Source organism: Fringilla coelebs (genome assembly GCF_963513975.1).
Source record: "Fringilla coelebs genome assembly, chromosome: 5".
NCBI classification, from domain to species: domain Eukaryota; kingdom Metazoa; phylum Chordata; class Aves; order Passeriformes; family Fringillidae; genus Fringilla; species Fringilla coelebs.
This window is the reverse complement of record NC_140033.1, coordinates 21793219-21815973: the sequence shown is the minus strand read 5'-3', so window position 1 is coordinate 21815973 and position 22755 is coordinate 21793219. Positions and strand designations below refer to the sequence as shown.

Here is a 22755-nt window from a genome sequence, read left to right as displayed (position 1 = left end):
CTGGACTGGATGTATTTATATGCATTATGCTATTAGCACCATTAGACAAATGAGCAACTGAGGCACAGGGCAAAACAGATTTTGTTTCAGTTAAAACACCTGCATCTAAGTGCCTGAAGTGCAAGATGGCACCTGGTCAGTGTCTACACGCTGGTTACAGGGGGTAGAGATGAGCAAGGCTCAGAAGAGTGACTGAGTTGGACAAATGCAGGATTCCACTTAGCTCCCTGATTGCTCAGTTACACATCACATATCTCTGAGAGAGCACAGCTACCCCTCCTGAAGGCTGGGCCGTGGGCCTGGTGTATGGGACACAACCCCCACGCTGTTCTACTTTCTGTACACACTGCTGACAGACCTGTGCAGACAATCTGCCCTGATGGCCTGGAGACTCTTTGAAGTCACCTTCAAAAGAGCACCAACAGAGAGCCTGCTTGAGGTTAGACAAGATGCTTCTGTCACACACAGCAGCAGTTTCATTCAGGGCTCTGCCCTCCTGCTAACAATCTAAATATGTTTTATGGCAAAGAATGGACAAGACAGCAAATGTACACATAGCTTGACTTTTCTCTGTCTTTCACTAGGCACTAGTTCTGTCTAGGCAGAAGAGTATTTGAAGAATGGGCCAAGGGCTAAGAGGCTTAGCGCTGAAAATGGCTTGGGGAAGGACAGAGGGAAGCATATAACCTAGTTTTGGTGGAAAGTCAGGAACTACAAAAATCTGTAATAATTTCATACTGTAATGATTTCATATTGCATCACTCTTCTGGAGGATTTCAGGACCAAGAGAAAGGCTGTAGTGACTGAACACACAAGGGATGGAACTAACAACTTGATCTGCCACAGCATTTGATTTCAGTCTGGAGGTTGAAATTACAGCCTTTCAGAAAACAAAGATACCTTGTGTCTACAAGTAACACTGTGACAATTCACTTCTGCCTGGCAAAATGCACAGGGCTCACCAAACCCTCCCCACTGCAGGGTAGCTGAAGGTACCTCAGATAAAACCTGTCATCCAAGGCACAAAGTACAAGGAATCTGCTCTGAACTCACTGCCAATCCAGGTATCATCTCTAGACTGCACAGGCAGCTTGACTGAGGATCCTATATACATAAAATGTCAGAATGATGATGATCAGCCTGTGTGGTTGGCTGCCCAAGGTGTGCATGGTTTCCTGAGGTTCATAGCCAGCAGACTGAACACAAACAATGAACCAGGCAACGTGCCCACTACCAAAGAAAGACTGCAGTATTTTTTTGTTTTCTATGTCAGCAGTGATCTATGTTGGGTTGATTCCTGGAAGAATGCTTCTTGAATTACATCTATCCTTTAATCAGCCACCCACCTCTCCCGGTGCTCTTGAAAGCAACCAGCACGATGTTTTCCCAACTGGTCATTTAGGATCTCTGTTGTTCACTTTGATACATGAGTAAGACATTATTTTCCCAAAGAGAAATCCACATCAGGACAACTTCTGTTTCCTTGAAATGTGCTGAACAACAGCTGTGTGCTGTAAGCTGCTGAAGGTGTTTGTGCTAACTGTATTTCTACCAGGAGGTTTAGGGGCATTGCTAGTGAAGACAGGAACGGTCAAGTAGTAAGGGCTGAGATGTGGTAACATCTGAATTATCCAGGACATTAGTGCAGTATGAGTCAGAAGAATATCCCAGGTCCTGGAAGGCAAGCATAGAAGATAATACAGTACAAACAAGATCCTTTAACATGACAAAATTATTTCATACTGTTTTTCTTCTAACAGCTGCAGGCCTGAGCACTGTGAACACAACTGAGAGCAGAGAGGTTTGCTCTCCAAAAACTCCTCCACTTCTTACCTGACACAGCAGGTGTGTTTCACTAACATATTCTCCAGGATTAAATACTAGTAGCTACTACAGGTGAAAAAGACTACCACTAACTAGCAGATTTCTGCTTTAACTGTGGGCCTTTCTCATTCATACACAGGAGATGAACCATAAAAACCACGTTTTATGTTAATTGGGTGTAGTCTGCTTTTTCCATTTCATTTTGAATTTAAGAATAAAGATAGATTCTTTGCTGACAGCTGGAGAGCTGTAATTCTGAGTGACTATATTCTGAGGATTACTTCTTCTCTTGATTATTAAATAAGCACTGCTTTGGTCCAAAGAACTTCTACTCTGTAGTATTAGCCAGAAAAGAAAGAGAACAGAAAATGTGCAAGCTTCTCAACAGTTTGTCAGTCCATGCTCCTCGAATCCCAAGCATCTGGGAATGACCCATCTACCAACAAAGTGCTCCAAATCCAGCTCAGATGCTCCAGCAGTTCCTTGGTTTCTGGCATCAACATCCAGAAAAGCCAATTCCCAATTCTCTGTTCCTGCCAATGTCATTTAAACAAATACTTTGTGTCTGATATATGATACAAACATTATCCTATTTCTTAAGCTTTAAACATCAGATTTCATAGTGTTCCCAAAGTGGTACATACAAAAATATAGTAGCTGGTAATGGCTGTTTTTCAAGCAAAACTTGCACTCCCTCATCTAGTCCTTAAGTAATAAATTTAGAATTCATACTGCACAAGTAACCAAACTTAAGATGATTAAGCTTCAGGGAGGAAAAAGCACACACATGAAGTAATGGCTCAAGAATTTCACTCCAGAGAAACTCCAAAAACCCTTTAGAGCACAAGGAAAAAGGCTTTAAAGTATATTTGTTGATAATAATAGATAAAAAAAACAAAAACAAAACAAAACAACCCCACAATAAATATAACATATAAAACTTCCTAATTTCAGACACTGTTTATAAATGGGAAAGTCTTGCAGGTATTAAAAGTATGTTAGAGAAAAATTTGAGTAACTGATAAATTACTAGTCTAATTTCTTTCAGCAGGTTATACCTGCAAATACTGTAAAATTCAGCATAAAATAAAATTTGTAAGGAAAACATCCCACTAATTATATTTGGGCAATGATTCTATTCCTCAACATGTATCTGAATTGTTTCCAAACCTGTGATTTCAAACAACCAATGTTTTATTTTTTTTTCAAGCACGATATAACAGACAAGCCACAGCAATTTGGAAATTAAAAAAAAACAAACAAACCAAAAAGACTCCTTCACAACGGGATAAACATCCTCAAACTTTCAAAGACTGTCTCAGACTTGTCAGGCTAGAATCACTGACAAGGTAGTTAAAACAAAGTATTAAACCTCCCCAGCTCACGTTCTAGTTCTTACTACCCCGGCCTTTCCATCTTCTCACTCACAAGAGAATTCCAGGCAGGAAAAAAATACATAGCAACAGGAGTCCTTACTGCAGTGCTAGAGGATAACACTGGTCCTTCCCTAAACCATTTTCACTTTTCTAAAAATAAAGCTGCTTATCACTGTACTTAAGCTTCAGGAACTTTAATTAGACCAAGAATTCCTCTAATGATTAGATAAAGGCTGTTGCAGTGGACTGCTAACAGTCTTAAAAGCAATAGGATCTTTACTCCCTTTTCCTCCTTACAAGAATCTTACTTGGAAAGTAACCACTATGAAATTAAAAAAAAAGCCTCCTTTCAAAAGCATATTTTAACCTTCTGCTTATGAAGTGGAAAAGAAATTATTATATACCCCAGCTCATCCCACAATGAACAATTCCAACTTTGCCCTGCACTTAATGCCAAGAAATCAGATATGCACTAAACCCCAAAAAGTGTACACCAGGTAACAGTTTGACATGCTGGACTCTTCAGATGCTTTAGAAGAGAGAAGCAAAATTTGAAGTATCCTGAACTCAAACTCCGTAACGTGCAGGACAAAAATTTACACCTGCATAATTCAGGTTAAGTTAGAGCATCCACTGACAAGAGTTAATTATTTAGAACTTCTTCTAGAATGTTTATTAATGATCCCATGTTTGTTTGACCTTGAAATGTTGCTGGTTTATTGCACTTGCCTGCAGCAGTAACTGTTTCCAAGGAGGCTGCTCAGCAGCAGTGAGATCTGCCAGGAGGACAGGGTGTCACATTCTTACTCATTGTGTTTACTCAACAGCACAATCCAACTTTCCAGAGACATGAAAATACTGCGATTTGACAGTGGCTATTTACTGCTTTGTGAACTTGGCCAGATGGCCAAAGTCACTTTTAAGTGTGCAATCAATCTACAGATCTATTTTAAAACCTGTGCCGCAATCAGCACTTAAAAACCACACAGTTTTACACTAGTTGGGTCAAATTAATTTTATTATGCTTCATGATGAATTGCCACCAGTGCAACATCCTATTCACTGTACATTTCAAAAATTCACATACTAAAAATTTCAGTTTGATAAATGGAAAACTGAATGATTGAGAAGTTTTTACGAATTTCATACGTACAAGTGGCTAGCTGATATTGTCTATGCACATAGAGTGTTGAGATACAAAAGCCTCATGCTAGTTTGTTAATTGCTAAGGCTATCTGGACAGTCAATTAACCAGAATATATAAGAGGCCTTCATTACAATGTTTAGCAACAATGCACCAGTATCATGAAATGCTGTTTTCTGCTGGGAGCAAAAGTGGCAGAGTGCTGAAGCATGCAGCCGTGACTAACTTAACTGCCATTGCAGTCTGTAGCCTGAAATTTATCATGAACAAACACTACTTGAAAGTAAATATTAACCTGGACACCACAGGTGTGTGTGTACCTTTTATATGAAGAAATAGAAAACCCAAAAACTTTCTTTGGCCAGTATCTACAAATCAAAGTTTTATTCAATAATGCAACTTCAGAGCTCCCAAAATCCAGAACAGAGATTTGATTAATGAACTGTGATGCTTAATTATTAACTATATTACAGAAATTCCAATCCTGGGAACATAACAGCTAAACATATCTAGTAAGTAGCATGTTAGGAACACCTCTAGGCCTCATCTGCTTAATTTTAAAATGCCCTATATGTAATAAAAATAAGAGTGCAGTGCCAGAAGTTATATGAAAGCCATACAAATATTTTCCTTATACACAAGTTGCTAACTCCACTGCCATTAGCTACACCAGGCTGCACTTGCACTTGATCCAAAGCTCAAGCCATTACAGCAGCAAAGCTAGCAGGAAGTGTTTCCAGCAGCAGAGGCCAATGAGAAAGTTACTGCAAGAAAGTGAGACCACTTGGCAATTTTTTTTCTCAATTTATGTGCTTGAATTACCTTTGGAAGGAAGTTAGCATCCTCTGAATAATTTAACTACAACCTTACCTCTCCCACTACTTTTCAGCAACTTTCTTTTCTCCTCCTACGACTAAATTAATTTGCTAAAGACTAGGTTATAACTGGGTTAGAAATCCAAGCCGTATCATGCAGGTCCAGCCTGTCAAGATCAGGTCAACACTGGGTTTCAGTCAATACTTTTCTGATAACTTAAATTTCGTTTGATACCCTGACTACAGTCAAAGACCCAGGACACTATGCATTAACTACACTCCAAATGTAACTGACTTTAATGAACATTCTGTGTCCGATAATGTGGTTTTTAAAAAGATTTTCTACCTGAAAATTACAGTAAGTACAGTAATTAATGCTGCAGATATTAAATACCCACTTAGCATAGATTAGTATTCCATAATAGGCAGATGTGCCAATGTTTACTGCACTACAAAGTACAATGTATATAAATGTGCAAGCTGTGAAATGAAAATCCCATTTTCTGTCCACTTATTCAAATACTATTCTTGTGAATCAGGTTCTTGATCTTCATCACAACCCTTGGTCTTAAAGCCAACATATGAAGACAAAATACTGCCATAAAGTTCAGTACTTTACACTCCACAGTGTATAATTCTGAGTTAATGAGACTTTCCAACCTACAGGATGTAGGATTGGTGTTTCAGCATCTGCTGTGTACCATAAAGCCAAGACTGCAAAGTAATACCACTTGTGTTTATTAGTACACCCATGTCCTACAAATTTTAAAAAGTAATTAAATGCTATTGAAGCAAGCCTTAAATGCAGCCCTTCAGCCTAAAAACCACAAAAAATTGATTTTAAAAATAGATCAAACTGTAGCGATTGCCAGCCTCCAGTACAGCCCCCAGTAATTTAGACATCTTCATTCTGAAAGTAAGTGCAGGGAAGAAAAAAAACCAAACCAACCAACCAACAAAACCCAACCCCCCCAAAAATCCCCCCTCCCTAAAACCCCAAACCAAAACAAACCAACCAAAAGTTGAACTTGTTTGCATCAAAGTTGCCTTTACCACTATGACAATACAGAGCCACCCTGTTTAACTTCAGATAGGGGTCCCCATTGAAGAATTTAATTACTACTGCTGTTCAATAGCAGTCAGTCCTATAGTTAGGGCAAGGTAATTTTCACAACTAGCTGTGCATTTCTGCAGTGCTTTTGTGTTACATAAAGCATACTGCTAAGATTTGACCTGCAATGTTTTGATGTATTTGAAACCATGCAATAGTATAAACCAGCCTCAACATTCATATAGCATTTCATTGGAAATCAAGGGGCTAAATAAACTAAGAGCTGCATCACTTAAAGAACATAGTGCTATACTAGGCTTTAATAAGAAAATTTAGATACAGAAAAAGTAGGGTATGAAAATAGTGTTTTCCTTCTTGCATTATAACTAAATTACATTAAGGTTTTTGTCAGTCTCACATATTACATTTAAACTCCCTTATTGATGGAATGGAAAGTATTCACATGTACATTATCATCCAGGTGTAAACTTGCACACATTAACAGGGAGTAGCTTTGTAGAGGATTATGACAAACCTTTACAGATTAAATGAGGTATTGCACAGATTAATAAAAAAGCAAAAGGCAACAAAAATATACAGCAAATTGGTAGAACATTTACATGATAATTTTACAGAATCCATAGACAGAAAGCAGTGTTTAGTATATCATTCACCTTAAAAAATATATATATAATAATATATGATCAATCATCCCATTCGTCATCATCCTCAAAGTCTTCTTCATCGTCTTCATCCTCATCTTCATCTGTAATATAGGAAAAGCAAGTCACTTGCATGCACAGAATTAACATGATAAAAGGATTACTGATTTCTATCACAATTTTCTAAAAAAAGAACAATCAGTTCAAGGTCGTCATGACAATACATTTAGTAATACTCTATTTTAAGACTGCTAGACATGACATCCAGTTCAGATCGTTACTAGCCGGAAGTTAAATCTAATTTTTTTCTTTATTCACTCTTTTCATCACAAAGGAAAAATGTTTTTTTCCTAGAGAAAAAGAATTAGAAGTTCTTGTTTAACAGTTACTATTTACGACTGTTTTTTAAAGAATGTGCAAGTTGCCAGCTTGTTCCAGACTGGGTGTTAAACTTTGGGGACAGAATAATTTCTGGAATGTAAGAACTGCTTCCCCAGGTTTGTTACATAATGGAATTTGTTTACTTTACAAGCAGGTAAAAAACCAGCCCTCCAAAAAAGGTCTGGTGAGCTAAAGACCATTGTGGATACTGGAATATTCAAAGCCGTGTAACGAACATCAACTTCAAAGTCAACGCTTGTTGACTTTATTCAGCCTTCCCCTTTTTTTATATGCATCTTTTAAAAATGTACCCTGATAAAATTAAACCACTTATTTGTTAGACAAGAGCATTTCCTTCCCATAGGAAAAAAATATAAGGGAGCATTTAGCTCCCTTCAGGTATTTAATTTACGTTAAGTACCAAAACTGGCAATTACCACATAGGGCGGCAGCATATCAACAAACCATACTGCACTTGGTCAGATGCTTTGTAGACTGCATATCCAGCTCTGATATCAAGGCAAGCTCCATAAATGTATCAAAGTCTAAGCAGAACAGATGTACCCAAACAGCTGCGTGGCAGCTACTGAACTACATTTATTATAAGCTGGTATTTGAGAAATGCAAATCCTCTTGCAGCCCTTATTTTTCCCAGCACCTAAGCATGGGAAGTTGATTCAGTCCTGGCAGAAGCCTGGTCAAGTAACACTGCTCCTTATCCAGGAGGTGGCAGCCAAAGCCCACCAGAACTGACAGCACAGGAGCTGAATAATGGCAAGAGATTTAGCATCATCAAACAGAAAGCATTAAAAACTTTCTTCCAAAATATTTTGACCACTTATTTCATCAGACAGCTAGCAAACAGAAACAAGTCAGTTGCAACAACAAGGATCTTCTTCTAATGATATTAACCTTGCTTAGTAACTCAGTTGAGGATTGCTGTGAGTTGCTAAACCCCAGTAATTCAAAGCAACATGAAGGAACCATTCAGAGCCCATCACCAGGGCACTGCCAAGAGCAGTCTGCCCTGCACTATTTGCTGGAATCCATGCTTTTCTCCAGCAGTATTTTGCAATACATAGAAGTGTTATGTACTGACACTGTGAGGTCAGAAAAATTCAATCAGACACACCTGAAGAATGAATGGCTTTGCTCCTTTTCTGCATAACTTCCATTAATGCACCCACAATCCCTGAGGTGGGTGCAGGTGTAGGTGGTGCACTTTCCTGACCATCAGATACCTTGGAAAAAGGGTTACAACAGAAAGATGCAATTAGCAAAACAGAATCTCTGTATTTTGAGACAAACTTCCTGGTACTATTACAGAGTTTATTCTCCACCAGAAGAAAGTGTGGAACAGCTTGTTCCTTTAGCTCAAACTGCAATATCTTTAGTAAAAAAAGTCAACTTTTTTACCATATAAAAGAACTGTAGTTAGCCATACCCAAGTTTAAATATTTCAGCTCTGATGAGGTGAGCACTCACCTAAATGAAAGCTTCTTAATATGGTTGTACAGGCATGAGTGACTGCATAACCATTATTTATTTTATCTTTGGAATATACCACAACATATTTTTCATTGCTTGAGTTTGTAAACTGAGTCTGCTTTGGGCTATTAATCCCTTCTGAAGTAATTAACTTTGATAATGCCTACCTCTAATGGCAAATAAATATTAACACACCCTTACACTTTTTACAGCAGAAGCCTCAAGTGCACAGAAGTGTCAAAAAATAAATATCAAAAGGCAAAATAGTTTTCAAGAGATTATTTTTAAGATAATCAGTGGCATCAGTAAGAAACAGTAATAGCCTGTTCTGCAGCAGGGCCAGCTACTGCATCTCTCATGGGCAGCACTTGCCAAAACACAAGCAGACACCTTGTTACAAGCCTCAATATTTGCAGAACACAGGTCCATTTTAAGATGAAAATAAAAACAAAGTAATAAATCTAGCGTTTGCCTTCCAGTACTGTTACTCCTAAACTAATCTCCTGCAGTTCAGATTATTTAACTGAATAGTCAGGAAAGCAGCAATCTTTCATAATCCTTGCAAAAGTTCTGTACAGCCATGATACTACGGCATCATTATTGTAGGATTTACAGATTTTACTCAAAAGTGAGAATTGAGTTTGAAAGGGTAACCTCATGCACCAAAACTCATTGGTAGCAAATGTGTGTTCTTTGCATTTTCTTAGTGCTACTGCTTAGTCATCTCTTCAGAAACTCTATAATTTACAATCCAGCCCCCAAAGCAGAGCCACATTTTACTGTTCACACTGTATTTGCACATCCCAAGGGAACCTGGATGAGAAACAGCTTTTACTCACAGATTTCAACTGTATACCCTGTCGTATCTGGTCTAGCAGTGCATCTCTTCCTGAGCAGGACACTGGTCGACTATTCTGTTCTACTTTCTTTAACTGAGCTCCTTCTCTGATTTGATCCAAGAGTGCCGCTTTGTTTCCCGCAGGAACTGGAAGCTGGTGATCAACCTCTGAAGGAAGGCCTGGTGGTGGAGGAGGACCAGGAGGGGGTGGAGGAGGTGGAGGGGGCGGAGGAACAGATGATCCACTTGCTGGTGGCGGTGGGGGCGGAGGAGGGCCGGACGGTGCGGATGAGGAATGCACGGGCGGTGGTGGAGGATACATCCGGTTGGGAGGAGGCGGGGGCACAGTCGCACCAGGTCTCGATGGAGGTGGGGGTGGAGGCGCTGCTGTGGGAGCCCTTGAAGGAGGTGGAGGTGGTGCCCCTCGGCCCCTAGCAGGGGGAGGAGGAGGGCCCGAGCTATGGGGAGGGGGAGGTGGAGGTGGAGGGGGTCCTCCTCTGCACGGTGGTGGCGGAGGTGGAGCTGAAATGAAACAAAACAACTGTGAATTACCTGCTACTCAATAACTGTAAGTCTTTCAGAGACCATCAGAAAAAGAACACAGGCTGTGCCTTGCCTTTTGCAAGGATCTCTGTGCCTGTGCAAATTTTACCAATTCTGGATTAAAATGGATATAGTTGAATATAAGCAATGTCTATAGGGCAAACCAAGCGAAACATAGCCTTTGTCAGCTGTATATTTTGTAAAAGAGTCAACCACTGCAAGAAGCAGATGCAAGACTTTGAATGACTGATTACAGTTCAGAAGAATCCTGTAAAATTTTGTTGAGCTAGGACAGAACAAAAGAGAAAAAACTTTTGAGAAAATATACTTGAAGTGAAATAAAGAATTTCCACTTTCTAATCTATCCATTATTTTATTAAGTAATTACAGAATCAAGCATTTTTTAAAGCAGTGTCTTCTAGTAACATCCCCCCCTGCCAAAGCATTATGATGCAGCATAAACTGACTCTTAGTCTTTTACTGAAAATTACTTCCAAGAGTATCTTTATGGCAGGGGCTGTAAAAAGGAAACAACTTTAGGGCTACACAAAGGATCATTTCGCTGTGAAGTGGCCTTGAAATTTACTTGCTCTACTAATGGCATTTTAAGTAGCACTGTTTCATTTCCTCTTCCATTAAGCATCTAATGGCTCATGGTACTTTAGGTTGTGTGGTTGCTACACATAACTACTTAATAGTCCAGGTGCCATCGTATAACTAAGAAAATTTATGTTTGATTTCACATGCCTTCATAACAAAAAGGGTATTACACTCAAGAGGATACTTCTTTACCTCTTCTATTACCCCCTTCATGTTACTGGCAAAGAAAGCAGGCTGGCTGCATTAGCATAGAGAAGGGAGCATCCATAAAAATGGGATTTTGGGGAAGCAGGAGTCACTAGTACCTCAATGCCTCCTTCCGTGCTCATCTTTAGGAAAAGATACAGCTCTTAAAATCATGTATTATGTTCTTAAGTTCCACGAGATGCTGGGTTTTCTTCTACCCCTTCACAAGAACAACACAGAGAGAGCTGCATCTGAAATGCCGTGTTTTTTCCAACAGACTGCAAACATTCTCGATTTTAAAAACTGCCGGTTTTGGCTGATATGGCTGTAGCTCCGCTTGGGGCCACCGGAGGGCGGTGTAACCAAGCGTAACAACCCGCCAAGCACTGCCGACACGGGTTTGTGCACTCCCGAGATAACCGGCCCGGTCGTGGCTTCAGTCTCTACTCTGCCGAGATTTCTAACACAAGGTCTAGGTTTTCCTGTGGGAAAATCGTTTATTCGCATTATAACTAGAGAGATATGCCCCATCCAATCTGTGGGAACGGCATTCTGCCTGTCTGCACTCAGCTGTAGTGAATTGTGGGAGGAGCAGCAAGGAGAGAGCACGATCAACTTATCCTCTCTCCCTTCCCCCTCAAACAGATGGTACAAGCAATGCAAGGAAATAATTTTAGTTTTTTTTATAAATGCACACTAATCTGTACACTGATAGTAACAATAAAATCTGAATAATCATCTATAGAAGGTACTGTCACTAAAAATACAACCACCAGTACCAAAACTAGGGAAAGGGCAGGGAAAACAGGAAAATAATTTCCATCTCAGCAGAATGGCTTTTCTGCAACTCTCTAATCAGCATGCTAGCAGGGTGAATATGTAAGCACAGAAATTCTTGCAATAAACACAGAAAAATGTTTTTCAGTTGAGAAAGAGCACTTCAAACAGCAGTCAAGCCCATACATCAAGTAACACAGGTGTGGATAAACCCACTGAAATACTGGAATATTTTATCTACCTCTATAAAAAAAGCACGGAGCTGATTATCATCATGCATATTATAGATGAGGCAGTTTTTCTTTTAATTGCATACATGCAAATGGCCATAATGTGAATTTAACACATACAAAATAGAAAAACAGTAATTTAAAAAATATTTTAAGCTAGTCATAAGACTTCAAGGCGAGTCTCCTCAATCAAGTTTAAAAGTTAGTAATATGGGACCAACAACCTTGTAAACATTCAAACCAGGGTTAAGATTCTATAGAGAAGCTGACAGATTTCTCACTGAGAAAAAAATTCATAGCTGGGGAGTCTTGTTTGCAATTTAACTAAGAAGTTGGAACATAATTTTTAATATTCCATTCAAACAGGGGCAGACTAAAGTATCATCTAGGAAAAAAATCACACAACAGCATGGATACTTTGAAGCATATGCTTAGATGCCAGCTCAAGTACATACCGCTCCATGGAGGGGGACCTAAGAAATAAATGTAACAAGTCATTGTACCCTGATTCTGTATCTCTTCAGTCACTGAACAACTTAGTCACTGCTTTCAAACAGTTATAATTTCACCTTAGATAATTTTTCTCCTGAGAAGAGCTCTAAGCAAATTTTTCTAAATTTGACATTGGCAGTGTGATTTTAAACTGACTTGCTATCTTCCACAAGATAATGCATCAGCTGAGGTCATATTTAAAGGCTCAGCAGGCAACAGCTTATTTGAGATTTTTTTTCCAGCAGAAGCATGCTCAAAACTAGTATTTTTTACTTCAAATTAGAAAAACCGCTAACTTTAAAAAATATAAAAATTGCAGATCTATAGCTGTTTCAAGGCTCTCTCTAGAGTTCTGCCAGGGTAAACAGGCAGCATATATACCTGCCAGCCATCTTCTACCACTACAGCTGACAACAGCATTATGTCTTCCAACATTTTCATTTATTTATAAGATTGAGAATATAAATATTTAACATACACAGTCTGAAAAAGCTGTATCAAACATACTGCGTAGCTTTGCATTCAGACTAAGTGCTACTGGAAATTACTTAATTGGCATAAATATCCTTCATCCTCAGGGACAAGGATTCTCATGGGTCATGCCTGAACGTTTTTACATAGTGTATAGTGTACGGAAACATGATCCAGTGCAACTGCAGTGACACGAAGCCCAGAGATGAGAATCAAAAACTGCTCACCATCAATAGTTTCTACTCTAATCCTTAAGGCAAAAAATAACCTGGTAATTTTTACATGGAAGTGAAAGGAATCCCACCTTGTCTGCGCAGTTCATTTTTAACAGCTTCCACACCTCCTGTTTTTTCAATGAAATCATATATGACCTTTGAAGTTTCTTTGTCTTTTAGTTGAGCTTCTGAAATTCCACACAGATCAAACAGATTTTTCAGTTCCGGGTCTAAGTTGTTCACCTGCAAGTGAGATACCTTAGTTTTAAGTAGCTCAGAATGTGGAGATATTTAAAAAATATCATTTGTATTAGGTGAAAAAAAAATACCCACAAAGCATAAAGTTAAAAGGAACAGCAAGGTGATGTACATGTCTCTGAGCTGACATATCAAGTTGGAAAGTGCTACTTTAGGAGAAGTAAGTACCCTGCATGAAAAACTGAAGGTTTTGAATCTTTCCCTCCCCCTCAGTCCCCCTTGCCTATTCCCATCTAGTCCAACATCTCTGTTTACACCACATCATAAAATCCCAATTTATAACTATTCAATGTACAGTTAACTTGTTCTTTAATGCAAAAAGTCTCTAAAGCTTTAAATCATTGTCTTCAGCAACTCATTAAATTACTTACATCAAAACCTGTGTTTGGATCCCAACCAACATGTCCAATGTGCCTAAAAAAACCAGAAAAGTCCATTTAATCAGCATAAAAAGGATCTTTTTAACTAAAATAAGAGGACACCAAAATAACCAGAGATACCAGCTTCTAAGAAATTCTTATTCCTCAGCGCCCCACTTGAGAATGGAATAGTAAAATGTCTTTATTTTCACTTTTTGTCTCATGTCCAGAAGACCAAGTGAAGAATTTCTCTCAGTTACAATCTGTGGCAAAACATGAAGGCTTCATGCCACCCTGTGGTGCATATGGATAATGATGGAAGGACTGCTCAGAGCTCAAGGAGAAGGTTAGCCTTTACACAGCAACTGGACCTTGAGCTATTGCCAAATTTTTCAGTGCCATGCAGCTGGAAAGCCTTATCTTCCCTGTCACCACTGTGTGTATCACCCCTTTCCCATTCACATCTTTCAAAGATAAGTCAGGACTGTTTTCAGCTGCCATCTTCCTTAGCTTCTAGCAGCCATTTCATGTAGCTACTAAAGTATTATGTGATGCTATAACCAGTTAGAACACAGACGAGTTTTGTGCCCCTCCAAGCTACCTCACAATACTGCCATTGGATATGGAAAAGAGAACCATAATGTTACCAGGACTCCGTGCTTTGTGATTCTTTTCACATATGGTGACTTCTAGAAGGAAGATACAGTTTTCAGGAAGTTCAGCTCAGAGTTATAAAAAATACCAGTTCAGCTGTTAGTAGCCAATGCAGTCTAGGCTAAACTTAATAAATTACTAAGACTGTTTGGCTGCTGTTAAACAGTGCCTTGCACAACAGAGCTTGTATTCTTGCCTGGGTCTGATTTTATCAGCACACAAGTTTTCTTCATTAAAATACTGAAGTACAATGATCAGTTTTGGTTTTGGTATAACTATGACTAGTTAACTACTTATTTTAGGAAGCAAAATAAGTAAAAGGTTTGGTTTAAAGTGAAATAACGTCCCTGTTTTGCCTGATTATTAAAATACCTTTAACTAAGTACCAAAATACAGGATGATTTGTTTACAGAATTCTGAAAGCTAAGATACAGCTTGCTTCACATAAATTCTACATGCATTTCCTAACAGGGTCTCACAGCTGATCACAATGTATTAACCTGGCATACGTAAACTGACATTAGTTTGCTACTAATATAATCTTACTCACATATTTGTGGACATCTGTGTGACTTGGGATGCTCTTTTAAGAAGTTGTGAGCATACAACTCAATTTAGTGCACTTAATTGACTCTGAAGTTTTATATGCCATAGTATTAGCATTATTTTTTCTTCATTTTTTACCCTTCAAAGTAAGATAAATTGTACACACTGACTATAACACACATTTTCCAGATCTTTTCAATGCAAATACATACTTTTCAGATAGCCCCAAGTCTTATGCTACTTAGAAGAATGTATACAGTAATAAGTTACATTCATTTTGAGTACAGACTGTTGTTTTTTTCTCAAAATGCTGAAACTCCGTATCTGCCTAACAGAAGACATTCAAAAATATTATCTACCAATTGCAACTTTGATCTGGAATAAACAGTGACTATGTTAGTCCTCACAAGTATCATAGCATAAGTGATGCACGTTATCCTACGGGCTTATTTGCCTAACAATACCAAATGCCAGTTTCCCCATGTTTATACAAAATCAGCAGTTAAAATTCTCTTACATAGTAAGATGACACATAGCTGTTGCTCTACTCTACAGGAAACTTAAATGGACCTCAAGCCAAAAGGACTTTCAACAGACTTCTTTTGCAAAGGTTCACCATTTACAATTTAATGCTACATTATATCATACTGAAACATATCTTTTGTTAGAATGTCATTAAATATTTTATCACCTTACTCTCAGCTTCTCTAAGTCACAATCTGATAGACATCATGGACAAACTCTCAAAGTAATTTTATACCTATGCTGCTGCACAACCCCTTCCACAAATTCCTAATGAAGGTCTGACAAGGTAATGCAAATTTTGTCCACATATGCTCAAGTCTGCATCAGTACAGTCACAACAGTGACCAGCTACCAAGCACTCTTCATTTTTGTTTCCCTCTCCCTTCTTTTCTGTATTTTCTGTTCGAGTGACACTAACAGATGCAGCACTCCACTGATAACTCAGATCAGTAAGAACAAGGTAGGTGCCTGAATTTTTTAAGCAGAGTTTGTTTAGGGAAGTGTTTTAGCCCACCTCTTTTATGTTCCATCCACTATCCCATTCTACAGAGCACTTCCCAAAACACTGTGCAGTAATGTTACTGTAACTAGTAATGCCAACATTACTTTAATGGAATAATATTCTGGGAAAACACATCAGTGTAATGATGCAACATACCACTTCAAAAGAATAAGATATCACTTGGCATGTAAGCTTCACACTACTTTTCACAAGCTTCACAGAAATTGATCTCTCCTGTAACTAACTCAAGCTCTAAGTTCCTGTTGCTTCAGCAAATAAAGTACATTTGTTTTAAAAGGCAGAAGATTATTGCAACAATTAATGTTCAGGAAAGCAACAGTTAATTGAGTAAAGTGACCAAAACCAAGTTTCATGAAAGTGAAGCTCAAAGTGGAACATCAAACTACTCCAAAAGATTAAAGATATGTAAGAAATGACAATAGGAAAAAGTTCTGAAGGATGTATGCTGTACTTTCATCACAAAATACAGGTCTTAGCCTACACAACAGGAAGTTTGTAAACAGAAACCCAAAGATGAAATCATCACAAGTAATTTCTGCAGTTATGACAAGTCAGGACACAAATGTGTATTTCACATGACAATGCACAGCTAAATAAGTGCAGGTGTAGGAATGTGCAGGAATCACAGTGTTAAACAGTTGACCACTGAGACTGAGTATGAGTCTTTACTGAGCTGACAACTCCAATAAGGCACCTCTATGCAGCTGAAGTCTTTCCTAAGCTGATTTTCGATAGCAAGTTACTTTTTGTTCACAGCTGCAGGAAAATCCTCATCTGTGTATAAGCTAACCTTCTTCTAAACCCCACAGCATTCCAGCTAGCATTTACTTAGTTCAGGTTACACAGGTTCAAGAGTTGGCCATTTTCAAGTGTAACTGGCACCAAAAAAAGTATCTGAAAAGCAAAACGCCCACATCCCTCCCCACCACCCCAAGCAACAAAACTCCTACCCATCCAAACTCAAGAACATACTTACTGGAAATTAGATGGAGTTCCAATATCTGCCTTTGTCAATCTTCTTTTTTTAGTTTTTCCTTTCTTCTTTTCTTTGGTATATGAAATATTGTTGACTTGTGGAGTATAAAATCTGTTAGTTGTAATTTCAGGGTTTTTGATATCAACAGTTGCCATTGGTAGATTTGGGCCTGTGAAAGTAAAGTACAGGACTTTTACTACTGTGTTACACCAATGCCATGTTCAATCCACAAAAGTTGTTTTTTGACCTGTAGAATATTTGTACTCTAGCTGTAGCTCCACATGCATCCAGATGGGTTCTGGATGACAGATGCATAAGCTAAGATATTTGATTGAAAAAAAAAAATGTTGCTAGAGCAGAGCAACAGGAATATTTTCTGAACTACAACTTGTTTTTTTTCTATAACTTTGTTTCTTGTCTTGAAGAACAAGATTAAAAACTGCATTGAGACTGCATGAAAAAAATTCTAAAATCTTTTCTGCTAAGCAGAAATGCTTTCACCTAGAAATGTTTTGATCTAGACAACTGTCGTTTAAGAATACCAAAACAAACTGACCACATAAGACTACACAAAACAATTTGCATAGTTAAGAGTTTCACTTAAAATTAGCACTGAATTGACTGATCATCAAATATTATCAACTCTAAACTTAACAGTAAGTTCAGTAAAATCTTCAGAATGAATAGAAAATTATAGTCTTAATTTCCTTGGTACAAAACACAAAACATTAGGAGTTAATCTTCACTTTAATCACCTATTGAATTTTTTGTTATAGTCTGTCCATTTTTACCTATTACATTGGTATTTACAGTTTCAATAGCTGTATTGACATTCCAAAAAGAAACAGGTATCTCTATAATGCTAGTAAGTTGGTGATATTCTTCACTCAGTTTCTAGCAGTCTTTGAAGTGCATCTTTCAGTATATAAAATCCTTAACTAACCAAACATGGTCAGTTGCCTGTAAAGCAGCAGCAATTTGCAAATGGAAGTTTAATTCAGCTGAGCTAAAATCAAGGACTGATAGCCTGATTCCTTGACAATAATACTCATACAAGAGGTCACAGTAAAATTAAAGATGAAAATTTTTCTTACCATCTGATTTAGACCTTAGATGTCCACGAGGGATAAAAGAACCTTGGAAAGAATTGTACTCTTCTAGAACTGCCATATTTATATCCAGTAAAATTTTCCCCATCATTACACATGCACCTTCCCCAGCAGGTGTAGATAGCTCAATGAATGAAGATGAGAGAGGCATATAGAGCTCATCATTAGGAAGTACCTGACAGTACAGTGGCCTTAAGCATCCACTGTTATCAGTATCTGTGACATCTTCAGAAGGGGCTCCAGAAAACGTTGTACAGAACATTTTGAAATGTTAATTCTAGTCTCTATTTCATTTAGAGCCTCTCTAGGTATATGTCCCAGACTACAGACAGCTCTACAAGAAATGCAAACTGTTCTAGTTAACAGCTGAAACAAAATTCTGCCACATGGTTGCTCAAGATTCCCTCAAAACCTAATACTCTGACAAATCCTCATTTCATCCAGTACTTCACTACGAGGTCAGTTCAACCACAATAACTCTTCTGTATTTGCATAAAGAGACCTAGCAATTACAAATGAGTAAAACACAAATCCCAGGAAATTACAGACTAATACACTTTACATAACTGCTAATGCCAATTTGAGTTTAATCCTGCAATTTTACAAAAAAAACCAAAAACCAAACCAAACCAAAAAAACCTTAAATCCCTATCGCTGAAAACGTTATACAGAAGGCCAAGTGCTTTTTCCATGCAGCTTCAATGCAGAAAATCCAGACTAAAAAACCCCAGTAAAACAAAATTCCTCACAGTATTTCAACCATGGATCATGCGAGTACAGAAATGTGACTGTTCTCATTTTTCAGTTTTAGAGCTAGTAATACATTAGCACAAAAACCACCAGCACAAAAAAGCAGGTGCTTCATCTTTTCTTCCTAACAGAATTTCTGAGAAGCAATTGCATATAGAGAGAAAAATAAAAAGCAGCTGTTATTACACTAGGTGTGGTTTTTTTAATCCAGTTACATGCTGATAGTATGTATCTGCTCTAGTCTTAGTTCCAAATACTGAAATGCAATGTCTGTGTAGGGTGTAACAACCTGAGGCTATAATCCATGCCCTGACCACATCTCATCTGTGACTGCTGGGGACACAGCCACACAACTTCTCACCAGTAGAGAAGCCAGGCATTACAGAATTTGATAAAATAAAAAGAAAAGGTTTTGACAGGTTTTGAAAGAGTATGTGGATATCCCAAGGAAACATTTTATTAAAAAATAGATGCTGAAACCTGTATATAACCTGAGGTAACTATAAATCTGAAACACTGAGCATAAACCCTATGTCTTCCACAGAACACTCAGGATAAATTCAGGGATAATGACTCCAAGTTTAGTATAACAGATTTTTTTTCTCAGAAAAATATTGTTACCAAAGTCTTACAGTATGAGTTATGGCAAATATTTTAAACACAAAAATTTTTGCAGGCTTAATTTTCTTAAATCTTATTCTATTCAAGGATAGCAAACTAGACCAATAAATTGTTTGTGTTATAACATAGACAAAAGCTAAATTTTTTTTGTGGGAGGTGTTACTACATGATCACTGCTGCTGTAATTCCCATCTGCTCTGCAGACTTGCTATCAGGGATGTGCTGTTTAGGTAAGCAGAGCACTTAAAAGCCTCTGAAAGCTCAGAAAAGCTGTCAAGACCATCATGCATGGTATTACTGTGAGTGTTTCAAAATTTAACAGCCCAGTCAAAGCTTAATCTCTACTAAAAATGCCTGACCTAAACTGATGATTGCCTGAATTTCCTCAAAACGTAAAGTTTGTGAAAAAAAGGAAAAGCAATTTTTTGAGAAGTATTCCATATGAGGGAGGTTTTATCTGGGTATATAAAAGGAATCATTAGCTCCCATAATTCAGGCTTAGTTATGAATTACCTGTTTTGGTGACCTGAGAAACGCTTGAATGACTTGGTCAGAACAAATTTTAAGGCTACCACCTTAAACCATGAGCAGATTTCAGAAGATCAGTTGACTCTACCCTTGCTCAAGCAGCAAACTTACAGATACACGCTATGACCTATATGACCTGGATCACCGACAGAAATATGACAGGAGAAATCCCTTTTTAACTTCAGTGTGAATTCAGAAATCAAAAGCAGAAAACTTGATATTTATTGTTGTGCCTTTTTCATGATTTTAGAATGGATGGTAAAAAAGTTCTGTATCAAACTGATACATAGTTTGATTCCTTCCATCAAACTAATAAGAGGATCTCCTGAGGAACCTGTACCTTCATGCTAATGAGACACGTTCCTGAGAGGCAAGGAGATTCAAATAATTCTTCATTCAAAAGGGCTTTAGTATTGACGAACATAAACTCAAAAGACTATGCTACGTGGTTAGCCAGATCTACCAAAATTGAAATATTATATTCTATCACATCCATCATTACTATACCTGCCACTACGACAAATGGACTAACTGTTCTGTGATCCTATACATGCACTCTGAAGATCAAGCAGCAAGTGCATGCTACAAAGCTTTCTCAGTTTAAGCTGAAGGGCCCTCTCTCCTACTTGCAACAAAACATGCTTCTCCAGAAACATTCTTTACAAATGCCAGCTAAGCCACAAAGTTTTCAAGCCACAGCAAATACCAAAGAACAGAAGTAAACCTCCAGTTTACTGCTTTTGTCACTACATGACTATCCTGAACAAAACTGAAACAAAGCTATACATAAACAGTAAATGACAGCAGAAGGAAAAAATAAAATGCAGTGATTCATTCGAAAAGCTTACCATTTGGTGGGTCTCTTCTTTTTTCTGTTGAAAAAGAAAAAGAGCCATTTAATCATAGGTATGACAGGAAAAATTAATTCTAAAGTTTAGTGTCCAGTGAAGCTTTCAATGACCTTGACCTCAAACTAAGGAATCTATCAAAATCCTTAAAGTCTACTTGTGCAGTTGAAAAAAAGTATTTCAGAAGAAAAAAACCCCAATCTTACATAACAAGCACTGACTTCACGTGTACAAACTGGGCAGGAGCATATAAGGCAATAGCTACTGACTTGGTTTCAGGCATTTCAACTATGAAGTAGAGTGAAATAGTCAAAAATAATCTGTTTTAAATACAATCTATCAAAGTAAGATTTTTGAAGCATTATGCTTTCTGATGTCCACTGAATGAAACTGTTCTTTCATTTTTATCTGAGATGTAATTAGCACTTTTATAGAGTATTGTTCCCTCACAAAACCTAAAATTTAAATAATTTTTGCTTTATGCCTAAAAAATAAGCCACACAGGGCTAAGACACTTCACCTATGTTATCCAACAAGTAACTGAACAATACAGAAAGAACTAGAATCTCCTTGATACTAATATGATATTCTATTCACAGCACCACAGTGTTTCACAAACTATGAAGAAACTGGCTTGATGACTTAAAATGTAAAGTTTTTACACCTCAATATTCTCACCCTATAATAATAAGTTCCCCTTCAAAGGATATTTCCCTCACTTATTATTAATTCCTATCCACCCCCAGTGCATATTTACACACAGTACATCTATACACATGCTCTTAAGAAATTTGGATTTAGGAGCACCCATAAAGACAAGCAGTTTATCATCTCACTACAACAAAAGCCACGGCTCTGTAAGGATTTGGAGTATCTGTAGTGATAACAGGGGCTCCCAAGACTTGTATAATAGGAATTTGTAACAGGCAATTCATTTTCCAGCAAGCCCAATAAAAACTGTTAAATTGTTATATTTTTCCAGACTCACAAACATAAGAAGGGAGAGGGTGCCTCCACAGATGGTGCTGACCTTGACCTAGGAATACTTATAACCCCAATAATATACAATCCTAAGTATGCAAGGCAAGTCAGCTTCATGTCAGTCTGCTGATCTTCAGGAAGGAATAAAGGAATCTGTCAAGATCAAGCCTTCATGGGAAAGTGACCAAACTCATTGAGAGTTAACTTTTGATGAACAAGCCTTTCAAAGACAGTTGATTTTTAGGTCACAGTTAGTTTCAGGCATAGAGGTGGAGAACCTCTGCAAGGCTGCCTCAGCATAAGGTATCAGGTCTGAGGTGAGAAAAAGAGAAAAGGCTCTTTGACGAAGCACCATGCTCTCTCTCCCTAAAAGATTCAGTTTAAAAAACCACACCTTGTACTGTCCCCTAGAAAGAAATTTAAAAAAAAAAATCAACCCCCAACTCAACCTTTGGACCATAATCAGAGTTCTAGTCAGTAACTCAGAGACAGCAAAGGAGAGCGCAGGACCACTTGCAAATCATCTGTTATAGGATGGGAAGATGGCAAAAGAAGGAAGCATTCATAGGAAGTGTTAGGTGGCCTTGAGTCATGGGAATCCTTTACAATTTTCATTATAATAAACAGTTCAAGAGAAGAAATAGTGGGAAACAACCCAAAACATTATATACATTTCCTGTAATTTTTACTGGCTAGATTAATTTGTGGCCCAAAGAGACTAGCTCTGTTTTTCTGTGGTTACCACTGCTGACAAGAAAGTATGAACTTTTGTTCCTGAAGCACAGATGACCTGACAAGAGTGGCAGATTTTCCGGTTTTTGAAGATGAACATGCCTACTGATCTAAAACAGATGAATATCAGCAGCTGCCTATGTACAGAAAACACAGCTTCCTTCAATAAGCATTCCTGGAAATGAGAATAATCTCTGCCAAGACTTGAATCCAATGCAAGCTGAGCAGGTTAGAGATGCCCTTGTCACCCAG

At 37.9% G+C, this 22755-nt stretch overlaps 1 protein-coding gene across 2 annotated transcripts in view; it reads right to left on the bottom strand.

Annotated features, from left to right (window-relative positions):
• Window positions 1-4208: 4208 nt before the first annotated feature.
• Window positions 4209-22755, bottom strand: part of WASL (WASP like actin nucleation promoting factor) — a 47924-nt gene continuing 29377 nt past the window's right edge. Inside the window, exons 5-12 of one of the 2 annotated variants that reach the window (XM_084206944.1) lie at window positions 20791-20814; window positions 16935-17103; window positions 13723-13765; window positions 13183-13336; window positions 12371-12388; window positions 9581-10101; window positions 8386-8494; window positions 4209-6976 (exon numbers count right to left, since the gene is read on the bottom strand). In XM_084206944.1, the coding sequence (XP_084063070.1) occupies window positions 6915-6976; window positions 8386-8494; window positions 9581-10101; window positions 12371-12388; window positions 13183-13336; window positions 13723-13765; window positions 16935-17103; window positions 20791-20814 (1100 nt within the window). In that variant the 3' untranslated portion in view covers window positions 4209-6914. The remainder of the gene's footprint in view (window positions 6977-8385; window positions 8495-9580; window positions 10102-12370; window positions 12389-13182; window positions 13337-13722; window positions 13766-16934; window positions 17104-20790; window positions 20815-22755) is intronic. The other variant, XM_084206945.1, reaches the window with a different exon arrangement.